The sequence below is a fragment of the Columba livia genome, chromosome 1, assembly GCF_036013475.1.
Source record: "Columba livia isolate bColLiv1 breed racing homer chromosome 1, bColLiv1.pat.W.v2, whole genome shotgun sequence".
NCBI classification, from domain to species: domain Eukaryota; kingdom Metazoa; phylum Chordata; class Aves; order Columbiformes; family Columbidae; genus Columba; species Columba livia.
This window is the reverse complement of record NC_088602.1, coordinates 29,774,645-29,799,276: the sequence shown is the minus strand read 5'-3', so window position 1 is coordinate 29,799,276 and position 24,632 is coordinate 29,774,645. Positions and strand designations below refer to the sequence as shown.

Below are 24,632 nucleotides of genomic sequence, written 5' to 3'. Positions count from 1 at the left end.
CTGCATTCACATAAATGCTTTTACCAGTGTAGAAATAGCCCCCAAGTCTGTTATGCAAGCCCTCCATGAATGCAGATAATTCTCAAAGCAAATAAAAATTCTGGAGTGTTGCAACTGTGAGCCTCCAGATATTAGAATATTTCATACAGTAATGAATTGAGAATATCAATATTTTCTTAAAACACAAGAGCTGATGAAAAATGCCTCTTTGGCCCCAGCTGGACTAATATGAAAAACACGCCTTAGATGTAATCCATCTTTGTACCTGTCAAAGAGTAAGAAGTTTTAAGCAAAGTTTTAATTGCTTCCCAGCACAAGAGGGAAGTTGAAAATACTGATTGCTGTTAAGGGCTGTGTGTTTTAGCATCTTTCATATTTTATTCCCAGGGGACAGATTAAAAAGGCAGACAGAGTACTCAAGAGCTGAAAAACAACTGTATATTATACAAGATGTTTAAGAGCAGCTTCAAGGCCATCTTGCCAATCTCTTTTATTATCCTTTTTTTTTTTTTTTTTTTTTTTAAGAGGCTGAAATCTCTGTCTTAAGTACAACTGGACAACTGGCTCCTTTGCCTGCATCCTACTGGAGATCTGTTGTGCATTCTCTCACTTCCTTGGAGTTACCAGTTTTCTAATTAAGTCTCTGGGCCTGCCCCCATTAAATCAATCAGAATGTCATCACTGATTGCAGTGGGAACAGGAGCAGCCTTTAGGGGCCAGCTTTGCAGCAAAGCTCAGCATCTATAATTGGCGCCACATTTTCAAAAGAAGTGGCAACTGTGTAGAAGCCACTGTCACTGTGGGAGCCACTCCCAATGCTGCATTTGCCATGCTGGCGTCAGCTCTGGGTGCAGAATGCTTGAAAACTCCAGCTTTAAAAACTAGCGCTGCCCCAGTGAATGTAAGACCAATTAAGAGCTGTCAGCAGCCTGGGGAGAGACAGTCAGCACTCTTGCCTTTGCCTAGCTGAAGCAGAGTGTTTGGCAAGTGGGTGAAGAGGAACATCCAGGCCCTGAAGTCTCAGGGACATGTCTGAAGTGCTTATGCTATTAGCAGGGTGAAAGAAGCAAAAGCTGCTCATCCTGAGCACAGGGAGGGGTCAAAGTTCTGGCATGTGTGGTGTTTTTCTGAACAGTGGGGTATTCTCGTTGTTGTGTGGTCTTGTACCCAAGTCATCGCTAAGTTTGCCAGCTGCTGTCATCAGCACTGTTGTTTCTAATGAACAGTCAGGCTTTCCCCAGACCAAGTAGCCTTTTCTTCTTGAGAAACAAATGTGGCAGTGCGTCATCAGCGTAGCTCAATCACTCGTTTTTACTCAGGGGCCAGTAAAAGGAACCTCTTACTTTGCTTTACCGGAAGTATAGGTTTGTTCCATCAGCTTCAGACGGTTGGGTTTCTGAGAGCCTGTGGGGTCTCTCAGGGACAGGCACATCCCAGCAAGGGGAGGGACTGTTGAGCATCCTCCCAAAGTGAAAAGAATTGACTGGGAGCAGCAGCTAAACCTGCTGCTAACCTAATTAATCTCCTTTGTATCAAATTGTCTGTGCATGCTTTAGTATGTAACTGTTTTAAAAATAATAGGAGCTTTCTAGTTGATTTGCATCTTAGAAAATAAAAATTTTAGTCAATAAAAGATCCATTTTATTCTTTCCATGACTGAGAAATTACCTTTATGTCCTTACAGTAGGCAACATACTGGAATGCACAGCTGTTTGTTGCTAGGCAGTGACAGTAATGCAGTTATCTATACTAGTATTTCCTTCAGCTACCTGTTTCTCTTCTTACCACTCTTCTACTGGATCTTACTGTTCTTACTACCAGCTCTTGGACAGGGATGCTCATGGTCTTATTAACTCAGGTGAGTTCTATTATACTCCATATTTTTATCTTATTTTTGTTATTCTTCTGCAAATCTTACAGCTCTTTAGGGCTTGATAATTTCAGAACAGTTGTTACCACTAAGTTGCAGACACTATCTAGTAGTATGTGTCCACTAAAAGATGTCTACAAGCAGGGCAATGGACATACCTCAGCTTAAATGGTTGCTGTACATTGTGTTCAGATGCCAAAGGAATGGACTGAAGGTTTGTGTCTCTGAGCATTCCACTTGCTGTGGTAGCAGAAACCACAGAGAGATGTAAAACTTATCCATGTAAAGCTATGGAGCCAAACACTCCCCTGCAAATACCCATCAGAGCCATTTATTAAAAGTCTTATTTCACCTGTTGCTGGACAAATTTTTTTAACTCCATTAAAAATAGTGAAGCAACTGCTTTTCTGGTATATTCTGATACATACAGTAACATGAAATCCATGCAGAATAGTAATACAAAGAGCAAAAATAAGCAATGATAATAAAAAGGTGTTGTCTATAGAAACTTGTGAATTAGTGTGCCCCGCGGATTTTTTTCTCCACTGTTTGCACCCTGCGTAGTCATTTCATCTTGATATTGAAAGGCTAAAGATTGTTTTTTTCCTAAAGGACTGAAATTCAAATGCATAAGATATGCAGGTACCAAACTCACATGGAAATTGAGGATCTTGTTAAAAAAAGCTTTTATGCACATTGGCCCACAGGCCCAGAGTTGGCATCTCAGGGCACCTTTAACTTTTGAACTGTTATACTGAAGCACAGGGAAAGGTATCACAGATTCCCTCTTTGCTTGAGTATTAATGATCATACAGAAGAGTCAATATGGCTTAGATTCAAATCTGTGGGTGAAATCAGTCTCTCGTCTAACTATTAATCTCACTGAAATTGCAGCAGAGTTGATTATAATTAGCATGACTGGTAAATGTAAAGTACCTGAATTTTTAAACTCAGATCACAGAGGCACATGCACTTACACTGATCAATATCTTCTCCCTGCACTTTTATTCAAATAAAGTGTTTAATAGAAATTCACTTTTAACAAACATGTATATGTGTTTTCTCAGAACTTCACACAATTTTCTCAGAAACCTGTTCTTGTAATACACCATTGTTCTTTTAGCAACTTCCTTGTATCTTGTTTTCTTGTACTATGCAGTATCAAATTGCACTTGACAGCCTTTTTTGTTTTCCCTCAAATATTATACTTTGTAAAAAAGATTTCTTTTTCCTCTTGTGACTAGCAACTGTGTGACTTTCATGGACTCCACTAGTGAACAGGAACCTCAAGAAATGTAAGCCAAGAAGCAACAGTTTCAAACTGCAATCCTGATGTAGCAATCCTTTCTATGTAATATGTAGAACATACATATCTCTTCATCATGATGCAAAGTTCTTATTGGCTAGAATTGGAGAAGATGAATAATCAGAGATAAGATTCAAGATAACTTGCAGAAACTGTTCTGGTTTTAAATGTGGTACAATGTATAGAAAATTCACTGATTTAATCTTTGTAGCGCTTTGCCTGTAAAGTCAAAGCATTTAGGCTCATTTACACCAACTGTTCACGTTTCAGGATCATTCAAGACATTCAAGAGAGCTTTTTCAAGAGACATTCAAGACAGCTTTTGACAAAAGCTAGAATAAATTCTGCTTGTTTTGGTGGAGTTTTTTTGTTTGTTTTTGTTGGTTTGTTCTGTTTTGTTTTGGGGGTTTTGTTTGTTTGTTTGTTTGTTTGTTTAATGTACAGTCACCTTGTAGTTCTAAAGTCTGATGTCTTGGTATCTCATAAAGCTCAAAGTGAGTGCTGTGTGAGAGAGATCTACTTCAACAGCACAAGGTTCCTGTTTCTATTCCTGCAGAGATGAGGTCTATGATAGGTCTGATGCACATCTTTTCTCTCTTCTTTGGGTCAGCAGGTAGGAGCTGTCTGTGTTCAACAGTTGGGATGACGGAACAAAACATTTGCCTGTCTTGCCGCAGCTTTTAAAATAGCTGTGGGAAGCTGCTCCCTAGAGGTTTGGAATATTATGCCCATTATTCAGGAAGGCGGAGTAGTGGGAAGAGAAATGTACTATGGGCAATAAACTGTAATAAGTGTGATTTATTTCATGGCTGCTGCCATTGAATTTATGATATGTGTATGTCTAGAGTTCGTGTGTGCATGCAGAAATGTCTTTGTGTCTTTATATTATTAGATTTCTGTAGTACCCACAACTATAATAGCAGTGAACAAACTATCTAATCCATTGAAACCATGTATATTTTTTCTTTTAAAAGCTAGAAATTGACCTTTTTTTTCTCAAGAAGGGGACATGATTTAACTAGAACAGTTAAAGCTGTTTTCCTGCATTGTAGTCAACACATTTCTGAGTTTATAATAATTAGGTTAAGGCTGTGTTTTGTTCAGTTTCCAGAAGACATTCATTTTCTATTCGTAATTTTAGTCCTGTTCGTAATTTTAGTCCAGTGGCAAAATATTAGACATTTCATACCAAGGTGTAGATAGTATTGTCAGCCATTTGACCTTTGGGCTGTGTAATGACTTAATTCCCCCACAGCTGTTTGCTGAAGAAATGTGCCTACTCCTCCAGGGACTGAGCATATGTCTGCGACACTATCCATTTGTCACCATTTAAAACGTTGCTGCTTGTAAGTTAAGGTGTTGTGGACAATGCACGTGTCCCAAGCTTACCCCAAAGTGAGATAAAGTGCCTTCAATTAAACTATTTCCATTTGGGTTTAAGCAGAGTGCTTTATTTAGCCATTGGAGCAACCCAAGAGAAACTATGCTGCTGCAGGTGGTTCAGGAGAAAAGCATTAACTTCTTAAATTGCTTGTAACTCAGTTGTATTTAACTCTATGTCCAACACCAGGTGTCCCTGCTCCACACCTGCGTGACTTCAGCCTGCTGAAGAAGGTGGTGGCAGTGAATGTGCAGAAGGCACATGCACACCTTTCTGGATACGGAATTGATGGCTCCAGCTATTGTGGAGGTGCTGATGTTCACACTTGCATGTGCCATAACTTACTGATGTACACAAGTAAAGGGAGATACTATCAATTCAGAATTTTCCTCTCCCAGTGCTAACAAAGCTTTTTGTTTACTCCGTTTAACTTCAAAGTATTTCACAAATGCCTTTAGCTTCATTAAAACCTCCTCTCTCCTTTTGTGTTTGTGCCGGCCAGGTACTGAACACTAGCACTGTGATCTAGCGGCACTTTCCCAAGATGTTAATGGTTCTCATACCTAAAGAATTAAGCTTTCGTGGTAGACCATAGAGAAACAGTCAGTCTTAGCCTCCTGTGAATGAGGCATAGGCCTCGGGCTTACCGTTGTGTGGCTGAAGTTTGATAAATCGTTGCACATCTGCTCAGCTGCTGTAACTGTGCTCACACAGGCACGCAGAAAACAGAAGGCAATGTGACTGGTCTTCCATCTCCTCTGGGCTGAACTAAAATCACCTCAAATTTGCTCAGATAGCAGAGCACACATCATCACTTGCTTCAAGGTCACTGGATGTGCAGTGACGTGGGAATCAATTGAGACTTAATCAGGAGTATGAGCCCTTAATTGTTTGTGAACAAGAATGTTTCTAGCAGCATTTTGCAAGAACAGGGAAGTTGGTACTTTAGTCCTATGGGTGGAGAGTGTGTAGCTACTTTCTTGTTAGATTTCTTTTGCATTATCAACTGAGTATAATTTTCTCTTTTTATGCCTGTTTCATGCTTTTAGGTAGAGTTTCTGTGTAATGATAAACAGCTGCTTTGTTGCATTTGAGTGATGGATGGAGTTATGCCTGCTGATAGGCAATTTCTTAAACACTTTGGCATCTTAATGAATTAAAGATGCTCTCTGCTGAAGGTACAATCACTTAGATGAGTTCAGAACTGAGCACTGAAATCCAGGAGCCGAAGTGCTGAGCCAATAAAGTATTTGGGATGGAAAGAAGGAATTCTAGCATTCCACCATTGGCAGCAGTTATGTTTCAGAAATGTGCAGTACCTTTAGAGAGGCAGCGGAGAGTGTGGGGTGGAGCAGCTCTTGGGAAAGCGCAGCCTGTGATTTCTCCCAGACGCAGTCTGAGCCCCATGAATATCTCATATCATATCTCCCTACATACCACCATGCATGGCCTAAATCAGCTGGCAGTGTTAGTATAATAATTCCCATTCCGTGGATTTCTGAGCAGGGACAGCCTGACTGTGACCTCTGAGTGGCCACTGCAGAGCAGGATAGTGCGACACTGATGCTGCCCTCGTCTGATTATTTCACCCTTTATCCCAACTTCTTTCAAGGACTAGTTTTCTGAAAATAAACAATTAAAGCCAGGGCCTGAATTAAAACCCTTATGAACCAAACGCACCCTGAATTATCTATAGAACAGCCCCTGAGATAAATGTTCATGGCTGAAAACAGGTGGCTCCCACAGATGTTACACCATGATCAGCCTGAGTCCCAGGAATCACAGAATCACAGAATGTCAGGGATTGGAATGGACCTCAAAAGATCATCCAGTTCAATCCCCCTGCTGGAGCAGGAACACCCAGATGAGGCTACACAGGAATGTGTCCAGGCGGGTTTTGAATGTCTCCAGAGAAGGAGACTCCACAACCTCCCTGGGCAGCCTGTTCCAGTGATCTGGCACCCTCACCATGAAGAAGTTTCTTCTCATATTTAAGTGGAATCTCTTGTGTTCCAGTTTGAACACATTACCCCTTGTCTTACCATTGGTTGTCACCAAGAGGAGCCTGGCTCCATCCTTGTGACACTCACCCTTTATATATTTATAAGCATTAATGAGGTCACCGCTCAGTCTCCTCCAAACTAAAGAGCCCCAGCTCCCTCAGCCTTTCCTCATAAGGGAGATGCTCCACTCCCTTCATCATCTTTGTTGCCCTGTGCTGGACTCTCTCCAGCAGTTCCCTGTCCTTCTTGAACTAAAGAAAGGATGGTTGAACAAAGCTTGTTCAGATGTGGCATATTGTGGAGGTTATTTTGCAGATCTCACCCTTCCAGAGGCATCACATAATTATTTTAGATTTCTCTAAAACGTAGGTTGCAGCTGTGTGGGTTTTAACAGAAAAAATACCCAAAACACACATCCTCTTCCTGTGCACGAGGCCACCCTCATGCTTGTATAGAGAGGACCCCTCCATTTTGAACATATTAACAGAAGTGCATAAAAGCAAAAGCAGAAAGAGCACTTTTACACTGCATTCATCAACACATAAAATAACAATCTGCCAGAACTAGTCGTGGGCTTGTTCCAGTACATGTCACAATACAATTGTCTCTGTGCATGCTGTTGCTTTTAAAGCTGACACTGCTGTTGACTTAAAAGCTGTTTTCTTTACATCTGTCCATTAAGTATAGATTTTCATATGTACAGCACCAAGGTGAACAAATCAAAGGTACACTCACACCACAGCCCGAGAACCGCTGTACTGAACACATCTGCATGAAGTTCTTGCATCCCTGCCTGTGTCTTCTTATCATGTTTTATGTTTAAAATACCAACATAACATTATCAATTTTTCTGTGAACTTGGTCACAATGGTTTGACAACCATCTTTGTGTTGGTGTGGTAGTGACTAATTACTGCTATGCAAAAAGGGGAGAGGGGGAGGCTGGGGAATGCCAAGCCCTGGTTAAAGCACTGGTCTGATACTCAAGCAGCTCAATTCCTTGTTCTGCCAAAGACTTGCAAAGCTGCCTTTGCTGATTTGGGATGTATTTGGTATATATGGATATATGCAGACTATCTGTTTTAACACCAAAGTTGGAGATATATGCTTTCTAATCCAAGTTGAGAAGAGACCTGGGGGCCATATTCAGACTGCCTTTTGTACATGCTGATATTGCTATCATGGCTCCTTTACTGACTGGTCCAACAGTGGCCTGGATAGCTCTCTAGTGCGCATCTATGTTACTGTCAAAGTCCATGCGCCATGCAGGGTGGTCTGAATAGAGCCCTTTTTCTCAGATTCCCCATCTGTAATGCAGGGACAGGGACATACCTCAGCAAGGCTACGGAGATGTTCAGATTCCGGGGAAGAGGACAACATGGCTGCTTTTATAGGCAAAGATGTACTATTCTGAAATGACATAAGGGGACCCAGTTTTAGAGGAGGTTGCCATCTGCAAGAGCTTTCTCCAAATAGAATATCCAAGAGTTAAAACAGGGATGTAGGAATTAGCAAGAGTGCACCCTGGCATCTGTAGCAGGAATTTTACATTGCCTATGCTGTATTCCAGCTTAGCTATTTCCAGATGGCACTGTATTTTACAATTTCCTCTTGCAGTTGACTGCTATCATACATACATATAGTACAACAAAGCTGTATACAAGGGTGAATTATTGCCTCTTCTTTGTTGTACACTCTTTCCCATGCATCTGGGGCTTTATTTATGTGGCAATTAGTCTTCCTCCGAAGAGTATCTTTGCCTGGAAAAACAATATATGCAGCAGCTACAAAAGATAAGAAGAAAGAGAACAGTATGGCTGATAATGAGAACACCAACAGCAAAAATGTACAGGGTTTTGTCACAGTAATCCTGCGGCTGATGGAAAGGTGGGATGAAATTTGGCAGGTATACAGAAAAAACCCAGTAGTTCCCAAGAATGAACCAGAGAAAGAGGAAAAGGCTGAGGGTTAGATGGATGTAGTACTTGTGAGCATTCTGCCTCCAGGGATATTCGTCGTCATCATCATCATCAATCACGACAGACTTGGAAAGCAGCTGCCGCATCCTGGTTGAGTCGTACAGAAGGAGAGTCACCTGGAGGCATTGGAAGAGAAAAGGGAATAAGTAAATTGGCTGCAGAAAGTCTGAACGCCTTCTGGCCACTGCCAGCCTTTGGGCCAAATTAAAATTAGGTGTGGGAAAATCATGTAAGGGACAGCTGAGGAGTCACAAATGAGGCAGGTCCTGCTGGCAAATAATGCATTTTTTCCGTACACTTTAATCACCAGTGAGATTTAGGCCGAACATGGGAAAAAAAATGCCGATTGTAAGGACAGAAAGGCATGAGAACAGATTGTGGGAGCAACAGCTCCCATGCTGGAGACTTTTAAGAACAGATTAGAGTAACTGCTAAATGTCTTAAGTAGAGTAGTTCCTGCCTTGTAGTGGGTGGCCTTGTCTGTCCTAACTCCATTTTCCACAGCTATACAGATGAATCAGCTTAAATAAAATTATGAAGGGTCTAGACTTTGACCTAAACCCTGAATAAATTGCATCAGATACTTGGAATGATTGTCAAGTTTTCTTCAATTAAGCGTCATTTTCTCAGATTGCTCCATTCCTGCCTTTAGTCAGAACCAGTAGAGAAATAGGTGGAAGACCATGATACCGTGAGCTTAGGAAGGTCTGGTTTACACGGAAATGCAGTAGGACTCATCAGCAACATTAGAAAAGTTCTAGTTTAGTCATGGCAATAAGATGTAGGTAGGTAGGCTGCAGTGTAGAGAAACTTTCAGATTTCTGTCCTCTAAATGACTTCCTTAATTTTGGTAGATTTACAGGAGAGGTATGTACAGGGCCCAACAATGATCTGGACCAAACATTGTAAAACTTGTGTGTTAACTTGCTACACCTGCAGCAGGTGGCCCAGTCCTCAAGGCACTACATATTGCAACACAACCACCTAGCTGTCCTCCTTGTGGAAACCTCAGTCACTTTTTAGGTACTCAGCTTCTTGTGCAAGTCTCCCCACAGGGAGCTGTGTCCTTTGAAATGCGACTCTAAGACACCAACTGAGGAGGAAGCTGCCTGGGCCAACCAGGAGTGAAATTCAGAGAGAAAGATAAAAAATATAGATGGGGAGGTTGCAGGGAGGGCTGTGCTGTCCAAAAAGGGGTTCTCAGCCATGTTCTCTGTACAAAAGTTATATTCTGTGCTCATGTTTCTGCTTGAAATGAGAGAGAAGAGCACCCCTCATTTTATAATCTTCCTTCTCCATTAGTCAGTGATTAATGGTGAGAACACTGGCTAAAGGAAATCCATTTGTGTTTATGTTCTGCCTGGTTTAGATTTTAGTCTATGTGCCCCATTTTCTAGAAGCAAGGCTTAGCAAGAGGATCCAGGACATCCTGAGAAGAGGATTCTTTTGCTCTTTCCTGCAAAACTGTTCAATTATGTTTAAGTTATTAATTTTTTTTTTTTTCACAAAACCAGCTGTTTTCCTAGCACAGATGTTGGTACCAATTTGTGAGAAACAGGGATTAAGGTGCCAGCACCAACACAAGCAAAAGAAATAGTGTTTCCACTGCATGTCTCACATCCATCTGAGCACTCAAATCGATAGGCTTGTCCAGTCCAGCAGAGTATCTTCTTTTTTTCAGGTGAACAGTTACCCTGGACAGGCTCATGACACATAGTGGGGATAAACCTACCCAGCCAGTGGGTCTGAGGTTTCCGCATGGGGACCTGTGGCTTGACCTGAAGCTCTGCGCGGCTCCTTAGCTTTGAGGTGAGCTCATCACATAGGCAGCTGCCTGTATTCAGGCTTTACCAGCTCAGCGATGGGAGTGGGGTTAAATAACAAATAAGCATTGGTTCTGAGGAAGGGGGAGAAACCTACTTTTGGGTTTACGGATCTCAACTGCATCTAAACAGCTCATGGAAAGTGCATTTAATTTTTATGGACATTGCCTTGCCAAGCTATGATTGAAGCAAATTCTGGCTGTTGCTCACATTCTTAATAACTGTTGAATATACATTTATGAAGCAGCGTGACCTGAATTCAGCAGGCCTCTCTGGACACGGTAGAATGGTTCAGTTGCCTTGGTGAACATCAGTAAGTTACTATTGCCTTTTATAAGGCCGGACTTGCTAAAGAAGCAGATGAGGAGCTCACAGACCTGTACAGACCTGGGCCAGAATGACTTGCCATTAGATGATGTCCATCACAGGACAGCATTCACTCAAACTTCATCCTATACCCATTCTCTGACCTTTTAACTCTCAGAGGTCAAGCAATTGTACTGCTTAGGTACCACTTCTGTTGAAGGCGGTGCAGTCTCATGAACATAACAGGGGGCAGACTTGAGACAGGTGGAATTTGGCTACAGATCAAGCTCTATGAGATGACACTATGAGTTAGGCGCACCAAATTCTGACAAATTGTATTGCCAGACTGCAAAATACGCAGTCCTGCTGTCAGCTGAAGCCAAATTCAAGCCATTATTTGATGTCAGCAGGAATATTAACTGACCCACTTAGCATCTAATTTAGGGTGAGAAAAACTGACTTTAAACCAGAAATAGCTAAGAAACAGCCAACATTTTTGATTAAGGCTTCAGTTCATTAACATTAAAATGTCCTTTCAATTCTGCTTTAATCTTTTCTAAACTATTATTAAATGAACCTTTGATTACACAGATAAGTCCACTGGTGTGATCAAATGACTAAGCATTTGCCAGTAGAACTCATAGCATAACAAATGCCTTATAACAGCATTAAGCACTTTTTTTCTCCATCTACTTATTTACTGACCAAAGGTCCTTGGGGGTGGATGATTCATATCCCAGTGATATATTGAGGTTTTGGATACCACTGTGAAAGAGTGCAGGGGATGCAGAGATTTGCAGAGGAATATTCTTCCCCATTCTTTCAATCCTGGTGAAAAAAGGGTCTAGAAACATTATCAAAGGGGAATGTAGATAGTGCCTGTCTGCTGTGTCTGCAGGCTGAAATATGCAGTGCTGTCAAGTCAGAGATGAGCAGGTTCTCTTTCAAGGCACAGGCTGCCTGTACTGAAGCATTGGGCCAGAGCCCCTCGGGTCTACCCTGTCTGCCCTATCCTGCTCTGCGGAGACCCCACCTGGAGCCCTCCATCCAGCTCTGGGGCACTCAGTACAGGAAAGGCGTGGACCTGTTGGAGAGGGTCCAGAGGAGGGACATGAAAATGATCAGAGGGCTGGAACAGCTCTGCTGTGAGGACAGGCTGAGAGAGTTGGGGTTGTTCAGCCTGGAGAAGAGAAGACTCCAGGGGGAGCTTATTGTGGCCTTTCAGTACTTAAAAGCAGCCTATTAGAAAGATGGGCATAGACTTCATAGCGGGGCCTGTTGTGATAGGACAAGGGGTAATGGTCTCAAACTAAAAGAGTGGAGATTCAGGTTAGAAACGAAGAAGAAATCTTTTACAATGAGGGTGGTAAAACACTGGCCCAGGTTGCCCAGAGAAGTAGTAGATGCCCCATCCCTGGAGACTTTCAAGGCCCGGCTGGATGGGGCTCTGAGCAACCTGATCTAGTTGAAGATGTCCCTGCTCATTGCAGGGGGTTTGGACTAGGTGACCTTTGAAGGTCCCTTCCAACTCAAAATATTCTGTGATGCTATGTTCTGCTGACGCCAGGCTCCTGGGAAGGCAGGCTGGGTGCCAGGCTGCTGCTGCCCCCGTTAGCTGTGCAGGACAGACACTGCTACCAGTACAGGCTTCCCTTCCAGCTGCAGCACTTGCTGTTCTTAGCCCTTCGTGCCCCAGTGGTGTCTTTCCAAAGCTTTTCCTTCAGCTCTACTGCTGGCATGAACATTGTTGGGACAGCATAAAACAGTTCTGATTAATCCTGCTGAAAAGCCTTGAACTAGCTCTGCAGTCTGTTGTGACAAGCCTCTCCATGCCCACTAGCTGCCAGGTAACACAGTCTGCAAAGAAACTGTCAGAACGGGGTGATCCTTTACCATAGAGTCAACAAAGAGTCAGTCATAGCTTTACAGTGACCGGGGTGTAACACAGCTATGGGGGTGTGTTTGCTTGTCAAGCAGCAAAGGTATAAGTGAGCACGGTCCACTAGAAGACAGGTAGCTGTGGCTAGAAAATACCATGCCTAGATGAATAAGCCCTGCTTATTTACTCTGGAAGGAAGGCACACTGCTGCATAGTCATTGCTCCTGGCCAGGCCAGAGTGGGAATAAACTGAACTTGTGAAGGGCTATGTACAAACACCTGTAATTTTATAGTATTCCCAAAACTAGGAGAGTAACTTGACTTTTTGTCCGGGCCACATGTCTGAAAATGAAGGAGAAAGGTCTGACAGGCTTGGAGAACAGCTTGGGAAAATAGGAGCCCATTTACCATAGGCATCCATGTTATGTAGTCATTTCCCTCACTAGGGATGGTAGCACAGATGCTGTGATGTAGGAGAAAGTCACACCACAATGTGTGGGACAATGCTGAATGCTGAACTAATTAGCATCTCACTTGACTGACATGTGCTTTAGGTGCTGGAACAAGCACAGTTCGATCAAGATAGCTCTCTTCAGTACTGCATGCACATAGATGTCTGGAGCCATCATTATGTCTTAACTAGCAAGTCAAAATCTAGTCACACAAAATACTTTTCACACATAGAAAGCACATTACCTTTAAGCTGCCAATCACGCCACCCACCAACAGATATAATGGAATTAGTGGCTGAACTGGGCAATCTTCCAAAAACTTCATTCCTGAACAGCAAAAATTAAATGTTTGTTATCTCAAGTGATCAAATAGTGCAACAAGCTGTACAGTGAAAGCTCAAGATGCTGTAGTGTTAAGTGTAGTGCTTAGACCCAAGAGTTGTACCCAGAATCTACTAAAATGGGGGCTGAATTAAAGGGGGTTTGCATCTCCCACTACAGGAGTGGGGGCCATGAAGAATCAAAAGGCAAGAGAAGGGAGAGAGCAAAGGTAACAGCATTATTGTTGCTCTGACATTACTGATCTGGGCCACATACACAGGTCACTAGCGTCAGCCACTGCATTTTTGTTAAACAAATGATTGGCTGAGCTGGACAGGGCATTTTCATCAGCAACAGAAAATTCATTGAATTTGTGAAAAGAAGGAATTCTGGTAAGCTTCTCTCAGGCCTTTTCTGCTCATTGGCATCTGTGAGTGTGGCATGTTCCTTAGTCAGATGCTTCGAAGCTTTGGGAGCCAGCACCCGTGGGAGCGCCTGGAACCAGTTTATCTTCCCAAGCAGCTGAGTCGGACCCACAGAATCTCGAGCTTCCAGGCTGTTTGGGTTGCTGGAGGCTAAAAGCATTGGTTGTTATGGAGCCAGGGATCCTGGCAACCCTCAAATGTGCTGTTAGAAAGAGAAAGCTGAGTTCGTTTTGGGGAATGGAGTGTATGGCAGTATAAGGATGTTGCTGGCAGTAGACACTGAAGCTTGTGATACAGGTCTGTGGCAGTGAGACTCATCTGTCCAAATATAGATGTCTGCAATGCAGGCATCCATAGCTGAACTAGTTTCCTAGAGTGTCTTTATAGTCAATAGGGAGGAATAGATACTTGTAAAGTTCAATTCCTCTCATCCTAAGATAGGCATTTAAAATAGGTCAGATGAGTTGGGCCTTGAAAGTGCTTCCTTCTCTCCGTTGCTATACATGGAATCCAGACAGTCAGCTGAAGACATCTAAAGTTAGCAGAGATTAATCCTCTGCTCTAGTCTCCTACCCAATGGCACCTTTAGTCAATTTTAAACTGCTCATTATACTATCATTTTATTGTTGTTGATATCATGTTTAAGGATATGTGCTGATCAGTTGCGGAGCCCAGAAAAGTTTTTCTGTTTTCTTCTTGGTGTATAAGTCATTTTCAAGGAGAAATTTTGACTTTTCTCTGAACAATTGGGGTTATCCAGAGGCAGGATACTGAAAGCAATGTGCTGGTCTTAGTACCAAACATCTCTCAGGTGGAACATCTTGCCACCATGTTCATAACTAAACTGAACAGGGGTTTGGGATCAGGAAGGAAGTACCAGTGGGGTAGTTTTGTCTTCTTCTGTAGCTGTAATCCTCTCCATCTTGTCAATGTACCCACCAAATCCACTGCTACTGCTGGTCCAGAACATCGCTGATGTCCAGAATCTCTCCTACACTCTTAGCATGGCATAATACAGTTGTTTTGGATTGTGGTTGCTTGCTATAGATCTTATGTTAGTCGTAGGGTGCTGGGCAATGTTTTGTAATCTGCTGCGTGTAAGGACTGTGAAGTCCAGTGGACTATTCTACACTAAGTATTTATTACCAGCCTTCTCATAATTGAAAAGGGCTGGACATGGATGGATTTGGACTCTCTCCCTTTTTGTCCCCTGTTGCAAGCCTGCTGGTTTTTGTCCATTTTGCCACTATGTAGCACCAAGACCTGCTCAGACTCCCAACTTCACAGGGGTCAGCAGCAGGGAAATCATAATGAATTATATAATTTTCAGAAAGCAGCTGCCAGGGTTTCTGGAGTCCTTGGCCCTGTAACTGCCTGTCACAAAAGCAGCTGGCCAGGGATCTCAGGGAATATATTTCAGTTTAGGAACCTAGGCAATTGCTATTTCCAGTGTGTTACTGAGATTTTGATTTGAGGCAAAAAAAATATCAAGAACACATGCTATTTTTTTTTTTTTTAATGGAGTCATAATTCTGTTTCCCAGACAAATCTACTATGGAGTCCTTTCATATATATAACATGACAGGAGTCAGTCTTGGGGAAGATTTGAATGACAGGCAGTGGTACTCTGTAGGTTTTAGGAGAATATTGCAGGCAGATATGACAGCAAAAGAGGAGGTAAAAAGAGGCAATACTGTAGTAACTTTAAAAATACAACACTATAGATGAATAGGAAATATGGACCTCCTGTTGACAGATGGGGCCTGATATTCATTACAGTAAAATCTAGGAACACACATCACGGGCCAATCAATTCACACACAGCTCATGCCTGATTCATTTGGGAACATGAAAACTGGCAGGAGAGCATCAGTGCTAGTCCTTCTCTCCCATGAGCACCAGATATGTTTTCCTTTGACTGTTAATGATGGGATACATCGACCATGAGAGATCAAAGCTCTGCTTCTAGGCCAATGCTCACTGCAAGCCAGAGCGATCTGCAATTTAGAGTCAAGAGCAATTGAACCTGATCACTACAGAGGCCAACGTGTGAGTCCAAATGAATAAACCAGCAACCTTTGCAAGATCACGCTTTCTTCATGGAAAGGGTTGTCAGGCATTGGAACAGGGTGCCCAGGGAAGTGGTGGAGTCACCATCCCTGGAGGTGTTTAAAAGGCATTTAGACAGGGTTCTTAGGGACATGGTTTAGTGCTAGAGTTAGGTTATGGTTGGACTTGATGATCCTGAGTGTCTCTTCTAACTAAAATGATTCTATGATAATCAAACATAACAGGGATATCCAACAGCTTTTTGTCCACGGAAAAAAAAAAAGAGAGAGGAAGCTTGGAGAAGCAGAGGTGCTTGCACATTTTACCTCTTGGCTACCACGGAACAACACTGCAGTGGGATCCAGGACACAAAGTCCAGACAAGTGGAAAGAACAACCAAGATATGAGCTTCTCTAAGGACACCGGTTTGGGCAGTGTTGCGGGATGGCCCACAATGGATCACTACTAACCAAGTGTCCTCATGACCCACAATTATCCATGAGATGAGGGGTCAGGATGAAGGAAAGAAAATACAGCATTTCCCTGGTTTTAGCTACTTTGGTCTTCTTAGGCAGCTGAAAATGGCTGAAGTGCATCCCGTAGTAAAGGAGGGCTGCTGCATAGCAAGGCTACTCTGGCATCTGGTGCCTGCTCCTCACTTCTCTTCTAACAAGAGGCAGAGGACACAAAGTGCCAGAGCATTTTCTGCTGTTCCTAGTGGATGACTGCAGCTGCCATCACTTAGCGCAGGGCTTAGTCAGGCCCTGGACAGTGGTCTTTGTGCTAGGATCAAGGTGCTGTCGAGTAGTTATCATAAAGTAATTCCTTCTCGCTACCATTTTATCAGAAAGCATATCAGCAAGTCAGAGGTAACTCACAGAGACAGTGAGTGGCTGAAGGACTGAAATGCAAGGAAAGATAATGTTAACAACAACCGTTAAAGAACAAGACTGGCTCCTGTGTAAAGGTGCAGAATACGAGAATAGACTTCAGAGAGTTATTTGGAGAGTTGAGGAGTTATTTGATGTAGATATGAGCATGAGGAGTAGCACTGAGTTAAATTTGAACAGGGGAAAATTTAGACTGCCTGATGAGAAAATGATGTCATCAGCTTTCAAGTGTTATTTAGCTACCCCTAGGGAACACTGTGTATAAAGGTAGTCTGGACAACTTGCAAGAATGTGTTATTGGAAGCAATCCTTCACTGTCCTGGAAACAGAAAAATATTCTCAAAAAGCAATATGAGGTCCTTTCACAGATCTCTTTACTTTTGGAATGTTTAGCTGGGGAAAAAAAATAAGTTAATCTCTACCAGTAAAAGTTAGAAAGCTGCTAAACAATCTGTGACTTAAATGATGTCACAAGTCTGGAGCTTGGAAAATTTTTTGAGTCCTCTTCATGCATCTTATACTGTGATTTGCAGTACTACCAAATTTAAAAAGTGTATAATGTTAGCGTGTAATTATTACTGGGGCTACCAGTTACTCATCTCTGAGTTTTAACAAATATTGTAATTTATTTGTTTACATTTGAAAATATCTCACAGTTTTCCTCTGCAGAAAGAAAGAGCTAAGATGACTGGAGGCACATCAGCAAGTTATTCTCCGAGATCGTGGTAACCTAATGTTATCAGAAAATCAGAGGCTTTTGCTTGGAAAATAAATATCTGTATTTTCCTTGACATTTCATTTTCCTAAAAATGTCTTTGCAGATGTGTAGCTGCAGGAAACCAATATCCTCTGACAATGCTATATTACAGTGACATTATCTCTTAATTTCAGTAAGTTGAAAAAAAAGGACTCTTTATCTGATGCAGGAGATACCCAGAGCTCCAGGCTAATATCTTACCATGCACTTTCCACTTCTCACTGATCTTAAAGATATTATGAAATATTCCTAGGAAATGATGTTTCTCAGAAGTCAGATTCCAGCTCTGGATTCATTTCCAGAAGGCTGGCTGTCAATATGCATGCAGGCTGTACCACACTTTGAATTATGCCTTCCCACCCTTGTTCTATAGTTCAGGCATAGTCAGCCTGGGGAAAAGCTAAAGCTGAAATCCTCTTATGGGATCAATAGCAATTTTAAGTGATGGATAAGCATAAGAGCCTAAGTGTTGAGATGTAACAGTTCAGTCCATCTCCCAGCTTCCTAATTGCTCCTTAATCCCTCGTTTGAACTCCCTAATTCCTAATTAGGATGTCCTAATCAGAATCCTACCACAGTCATCACTAGTACTTGGAAGGCCCCAGATGAAGGAAGCAGCAACAACCTTTAGCTGAACACTCTTTTTGTGGGGTTAGCCAATTATAGATGCCAATAGGCTGGATGTCCCCACTCCCTTAGAAGCCATCTCATCTCAATGCAGACACCTAAATGAGGGTATGGGACTTTCACTGCCAGAAATGCCCATTTCTCTAAACTACCTGCAAGGGCAACGCATGGCACTTAGCTTGGTTACAGATGTGTACAGTCCAAATCTAGGTGGGCTGCATCTTGCCCACAGCATCTGCATGTACAGTTCCTTTGCACTGTCTTTCATGAAGGATGAGGCAGAAGGTGGATAACTTCTGAAGGACACCCATCTGGAATGATTGTAAGGCCTCTTGAGGACAAGACTTAAAATTCAAAGTGATCTCGATACACTGAAAAAAGACACCTGAAATGACAGCCAATAAAGCTGAACACTGTATAGAAGAGAAAAATTCAATGTAAATAAAAATCAGGTTTGGGGGTTTTTTTTTGAGGGAAAAGAAAATTTTAAAAGTAATTACATTAGCCAGAGGCCAATGGAGGAGGCAAAATGCAAAAGAAAAAGCTATGGAAACAGTGACACATGAGTTCAGGTGGAAAGAAGTAGGTTTTTGAGATCTCTGGGAAAAAAAAAAAAAAGAAGAAGATGGAATGGGGTTATACTAGCAGCCTTCAAACACTTCAAAGGTTCTCCTGAGTAGGATGGTGACCAATCTGTCTTTGTGACCATGGCGTGTAGGAGAGGCTGTAATCTGTTTAATTTGCCACAGGGAAGATTTAGGTTGGATGTGGGGAAAAAATATTTTGTCTGTGAGAGCAATAAAATGCTGAAATAGGCTCCTTGGGAAGCGGTGGAATTTCCTTGAGCAAGGGCAAGTCAGACATCTGTCAGGGATGCCGTGAGCCTGTCTGCAAGCAGAGGTGGGCAAGTGTCTCTACCAGTATTTCTCACATGGTACTTGCAACCCCTGGGAGGATGTGAAAGGCCCAAAGGGAGCGATGAAATGTTAGAAAATGCTCAGTTTTTTAAAAACAACAACAAAATCTGAGTTAATGGAAAGGAAAAAGGTGATGCTTAATAAAGAACAGAGCCTTATGGAGTTAAAAAATGTATAAAATTCTGCAGCTTAAAGAATTTACCTTTCCTTTCCTTTCCTTTCCTTTCCTTTCCTTTCCTTTCCTTTCCTTTCCTTTCCCTTTCCTAAATATTTGATCTTGAAATGCTACTCGCACATCCAGCCTTTGGGGGGTATTATAGAAACAGATCAGCCAAAAAACAGGTCTCACTTTCAAAAAGCTGGAGAAATAGCAGCCTAGATCATCTCTTCTTCCCCTCAAGTCCTAGACTTCTAAGACTTTTGCAGTGCAGTTAATACAGAGGGATCCTGATTAATGAAATCTTCTCGTGTGTCAGATTCTGAGCTTCTTCCCACAGACGGAGCCAAAACACCCACAGCTCTTTGCCAGGCGCTGGTAGCCTAAGCACCAATCGAGCTGAAGTAAATACATCGATAAAAAAGTGAGTTAAAATAGGTCTGAGTCTCAGAACAAGCTCACAGCTCCATGGTAGAAAGAAATAATGAGAAGTGCACTCAAAATACGCAATGCACAACTAGAAATTTCAGGATTATGGTTAAATTTAAAGAAAACCAAACCTTGTGAGCTACAAAAAGGTATTAGTAAAGTCTCCAAGTTCCCTGACTCCTCCCATGTTGAGGTGAGACATGCCAGAGAGGTGTTTAAGACAAACAGGGTCAGAATTGAAGCACTGCTTCCTCCCCACCTTGCGGTGTGGGCTGGGATTCAGTCTGAAGCTAAAATACCAACATACATGTTTAACAGTTGGAAACTTTATGTTTTCCAACTCTTTTCTCCCACCAGATGTGTTAACCTGCCACACAGTGCCAGGAAGCTCCTCTTTTAAAATTGCTTTAGTAGTCAGCTTACCTGTAAAAGTCATGGACAGTGGTAAGGCAAGGAAAGTGAGGAGCCCAAATATAAAGCATGCTGTGAAAAAGAAAAGAAAGACAGCGTTACTGGGGCTGGTTGAAGTTCATTAAAGAGCAGAAGTTCTCTCCAATGCTTTGCAAGTGCTCTTTTTCCATAAAGCTGTGCAGCAAGAAATGCAGTGTACTCAGTGGGGTTGGAATATCACATTTGTGGTGCAGCATTTGAGATGATGAGACCAACAAGTGTTTATCATTCTCCCAGAGCTCAGGCCTCCATTTTTTAACTCTACATTGTTAGTCCTTGTATCAGTGGAAGAGCAATGAGAATTACAAACTTCTTTTCTTTGCTACAACATCTGTCTTATTGCAAGGGTAAGGACTCAGCCACAGCATCAGCTTCAGAGAGGCCGCCAGGTGACTGCACGGTAACGAGTAGCTTTCCATCAGCTAATCCATGGCAACTGATGAGCCGTATCTGTTTGCTAAGCAAATAGCAGCTCTAATGCCATTCCACTCAGTTTTCATTGATAGCTAAATAAACTGTCTTTATTGCAGATGTGAATAGTTTCTGGCTGGTCTAACTCCCCAGCCCAGCTCAGCTCATGAACACAAACACAGCAGCCTCACTGCAAGGAGTGGGATCAGCTTAAGCTGCATGGAAGGCTGCTCTTGGGGATGCACACAGGTTCTTCCCACGCATGAGCAGACCTGAGGTACTTAGTTACTCTCCAGAGGGCCACAGGTGTATCTGAGCCCTGATATTTTCCCAGCACAGCCTGGTGCTGCAGGGGATGAATGCTTACCTTGGCAGAAAGTGAGAAACAACAGTGTCAAGAACAGTGTGAGCAGCCTGTCTTACAAGAGCTGTCACCTGTGTGCCTAATCATGAACACTTGGCAATATTAAAGTGAAACACTGCCCTGCAAAATGAGAGTGAAGCATAATGAGGACATTCTGTGGTGAGCATCCCTGCAGAGCACTCCTGCAAATGCTCAATCTGCAGGTCGAGGCCTTAAGGAGGCAAAAGGGTGATAAGCAGAGGTGGGCATAGATTGCAGAGGGGAAGGCCATGGATAAGAAAAGCAGTAGGATGTCTCTTTGGAGGCTTATGAAAAAAATCTTGGAGCAAGCATTCGGGGTTGGTTTGCAGCCTGTGCAAGGTGGCCGGCATCCTCCTCGCCATGTGGGACTGGGGACGCTGCCAGCACCCTGCGTACAGTGCCACTCTGGGACACTCTGCAGCACCACCAAAGCATCACCCTCAGGGTAAGGAAACATCGCTGCCTCCATTTTACAGGAGAAACTGAGACATAGGACACAGGATAAGCATAAAAATTCAGGGCAGATCTACCAGGCTTTCTGACTCGCAGACACTTTTCATGGGAACACACCATCCCCCACACGCTGCTCGTGTTTTCTCAGCAGAGAACGAGGATCTGACACTTCAGTGCTTGAGAGACATCTTTCTTTCTCAGAAGTAGCATGTTTGTTATCTCTATGAATTGGTAGAGACTGAAGATATTTTGAGCTGAAGAAAGCTCTTGTGTTCCTTTATGCCATCCCCTTCTCCTCTCCCCGTTGGCCTGTCTCTCTCACACATACACATTTTTTGCTCAGGCTCTCCTGTCTCTTAAATGCTGCACAGTACAGAAATTCTTCCCCTGCTTGAATAGTGTCCTACACTTGACTAAGCTCTTTCAAATGCTGACAGCCTCTCATTAGAACAACTCAGCCTAGAGCCTCTCATTAGAACAACTCAGCCTAGAGCCTCCCTTTTCACCACATGTCACATTTCATGCTAAGTCCTCTTGCTGTTTCATTATCTAGACTATTATTTTCATACTCAGAAGCAATGGTATTGTAGCTGACCTGGGCTCCCAACACACCCGTGAGTATCACCTGCAAATAGTGCCCACAGCCTGGGCAACTCATTTATCTGGTATCCAAATTAGTGCAGTTCAGGTCTATAGCAGTTACATGGACTGCCTGGTGTTGCCAGAAGTCCTGTCATTGTGGCTCTCAGAGCAGCATCACCTCTCTGCCTGCTCTTTCAGAGCCACCTCCTTTTTCTGCCCCTGCTGCACCCTCAGGTACTCGGCAGCCTGGTAGGAGGAGGCATCATGTCATTTCTTTATCTTGCTGCACATGGTCTGTCTGACCCTGGGGTGGGACACTGTGGTAAGCTCTGTAAAAGTCTCGGGGGGGACCATGAACATGTGGGGCTGTGTATCTGGCACACAGGTGTCTGTTTGCTTGTGTTTAGCATCTACCCAACTGCTTGGTTTTGGAGAGGAGAAATGGGAGGTAGGGACCACTCGCAGCTCGAGAGAGAAAGATTATGGTTCGTTAATTCCCCTCCCAAAGCAGTCGCTGGGAATGTATTTACTCATTATCTCCCCATTCAGCTACAGCCTCTTAGGTCTCGAATTGGAGGGGCAGATGCACAGTCTGGGAAGGCTTCCAGGTCCATGTTTAACAAAGTGAGACTCTCAACAATTGACTACACAACTGGCAGAGTTCTGCAGCTGCTCTCAATGCCACTAGCAGCACTAAAGACTGTTTTCCCTGAAACATGTGGGGATTTCACAGAAATGCTGCTTGGTGGGGACACACACAACCTCTTCCTGGATTTGTCTGGGTTGTGCTGCCCCATTCTGGTCCAAAGACAAATTACTCAAGAAAATGGTATTTGCCGCAGGGTAGCACTGCTCTGCAGAGAGTCCGCTGCTCTCTGTGCAGTTTGGCATGTGGGGCTTGTGATATTTTTGAGTCAGTGATATCACCTCATAGGCTGGTCAGAAAAGCTCCTGGACCCATTCCTAGAAAAAGCAGCAAGAAAGGGTTGATAGTCTCTAAAAATACAACTGGGCATGATTCAGAAGGACATTGCTCAGCAAAGCTGATGTCAGGGCACCAGGCAGGAGAGCCCCCTGCTCTGTACCGCTGGGGCAGTGTGTGGTGGGGCACTGGCGAAGTCCTACATTGGGAGGCATAAGTGAGTGAGTCCTAACGTGCTGCGAAAAGGGTGAAGGGAAAAGCTTGTGTCTGGGATCACAACAGAAGAAGAGGAGAGTAAGTGGCTGTATATCTTTCGCATTCCTTGAAATCCATGGGCACAAAAATCAGATCAGGGGTGCAGATTTTGTGTCTCCTGCCCAGCAGGACAGTCAGCTAATGTAAATCTGCTATTTAGCTGAGTTACTTCTGCCATGGTCTCCCCACAGAAGTAAACAAACTTATATTATGGCTGTACGTCGTGGTCTCTCTGCTATCCTTTGCCTGAGCCATTACATCTCCCACAGCCCTGCCCGCGCACTGCAGCTCTCCTGCGCTCCCTCTGCTGCTCCTTTGGTCCCTGTCCTGGCCTCAGGGCACACAGCAGGTGAGTTGTCCTCTGGCACGTGGGACAGATCTGGAGGCAATATTGGATGTGATAACAATTCGCTTGTAAACTCCTCACACTTTATTTTGCTGCCATGATTTTTACCAGCACTTGGAAGTTTCAGATCAGTTCAGGCTGTCCCTGTTTACTTTGAAGATAGAGACAAGTTTCTTTCTCTTCAGGTGAGTCCTCATGGGATTTCCAGAAGTGATTTATGAGTATAAATCTCAATTTACCCACTCTTCTTAGGTAGTCTGCTAATACGGCTGTAGTGCAACATACTCAGTAGAGTGTGTGACAAGCTCTCTGATAATAAATGAAGTGTTGTATACACTACTGTCACTCCCAAATGCTGTTTGTTCTATAGGCTGTCAAGTTCCTGATAAAAAAAAAGATGCTACCAGCTTCCAAACAGATTCTGCTGTTGCCCCAGGATTAATCTGCAAAGACAAGCCTGAGGAGCAAAAGTGTGGGTGTAGACTCACAGTACTCCCTGTGGCTGCCCTATGGGAGCACTGCTCTGAGGGGGCTGACTCCCAGTAGTGTGGATGTGAGTAAATTCGGGTCAGTTGGCCCTGCCCGGGGACTGATCATGCCCTGAGGCAGATGCAGGTGGTAGTGCACTACCTTTGCAAGCAGTGTCGGGGTGTGCCGTACAGCGTGGACACTGGCAGTGCAACAGGCTGGGCTGCAGAATGGTAGTGGATATTTTCATCCATGTTTTGTTTCCTCACAACACCTTCAGGCATTCCCTGCAGTATTGATAGGGACTTGGTGAGAAGAAAGTATGCAGTGTGTGTGGGTGCTGCGGGGGCAGAGCAAGTCTCAGTGGGTCTCTCTGGGGAACCAGCTCCAGCAAGCTCATATGTTTTACAGACTAGGGAAGAGTCTGCCCATGGCTTTAGTAGCTGTGGATACTGCATGTCTTTCTGGGCTTTTGAGTGACAGAAAGATGTTGCCACATCAGACAGGATATGCAGAAAAGTCATGAATGAACTAACTTTGAAGGAAAGGAATTAAATCTGTTCAGCTTGGCCAGCCAACGCTCAAATGAGAGAAAATAACAACAAGGTTTGGGCATTCAAAAAAGGACTTGTGAGTGATCCAAAGAGCTATGAAGCTAAAGACATGCAGTGAACTTGAGCAGAAAAAAAGATTGCTCTGCCCATGAGGCTAAGTGCTGTAGCAAGGAGATATATTGATGGAATAGTCTCTTGGAACGAATGGCAGGAATTCTACTCCTGGGGTGATTCAG

General features: G+C 43.3%; 1 protein-coding gene across 2 annotated transcripts in view; it reads right to left on the bottom strand.

Annotated features, from left to right (window-relative positions):
- Nucleotides 1-2,179: 2,179 nt before the first annotated feature.
- Nucleotides 2,180-24,632, bottom strand: part of TMEM272 (transmembrane protein 272) — a 32,079-nt gene continuing 9,626 nt past the window's right edge. The window contains exons 3-5 of one of the 2 annotated variants that reach the window (XM_065052979.1): nt 19,994-20,053; nt 13,243-13,325; nt 2,180-8,654 (exon numbers count right to left, since the gene is read on the bottom strand). In XM_065052979.1, the coding sequence (XP_064909051.1) occupies nt 8,292-8,654; nt 13,243-13,325; nt 19,994-20,053 (506 nt within the window). In that variant the 3' untranslated portion in view covers nt 2,180-8,291. The remainder of the gene's footprint in view (nt 8,655-13,242; nt 13,326-19,993; nt 20,054-24,632) is intronic. The other variant, XM_065052987.1, reaches the window with a different exon arrangement.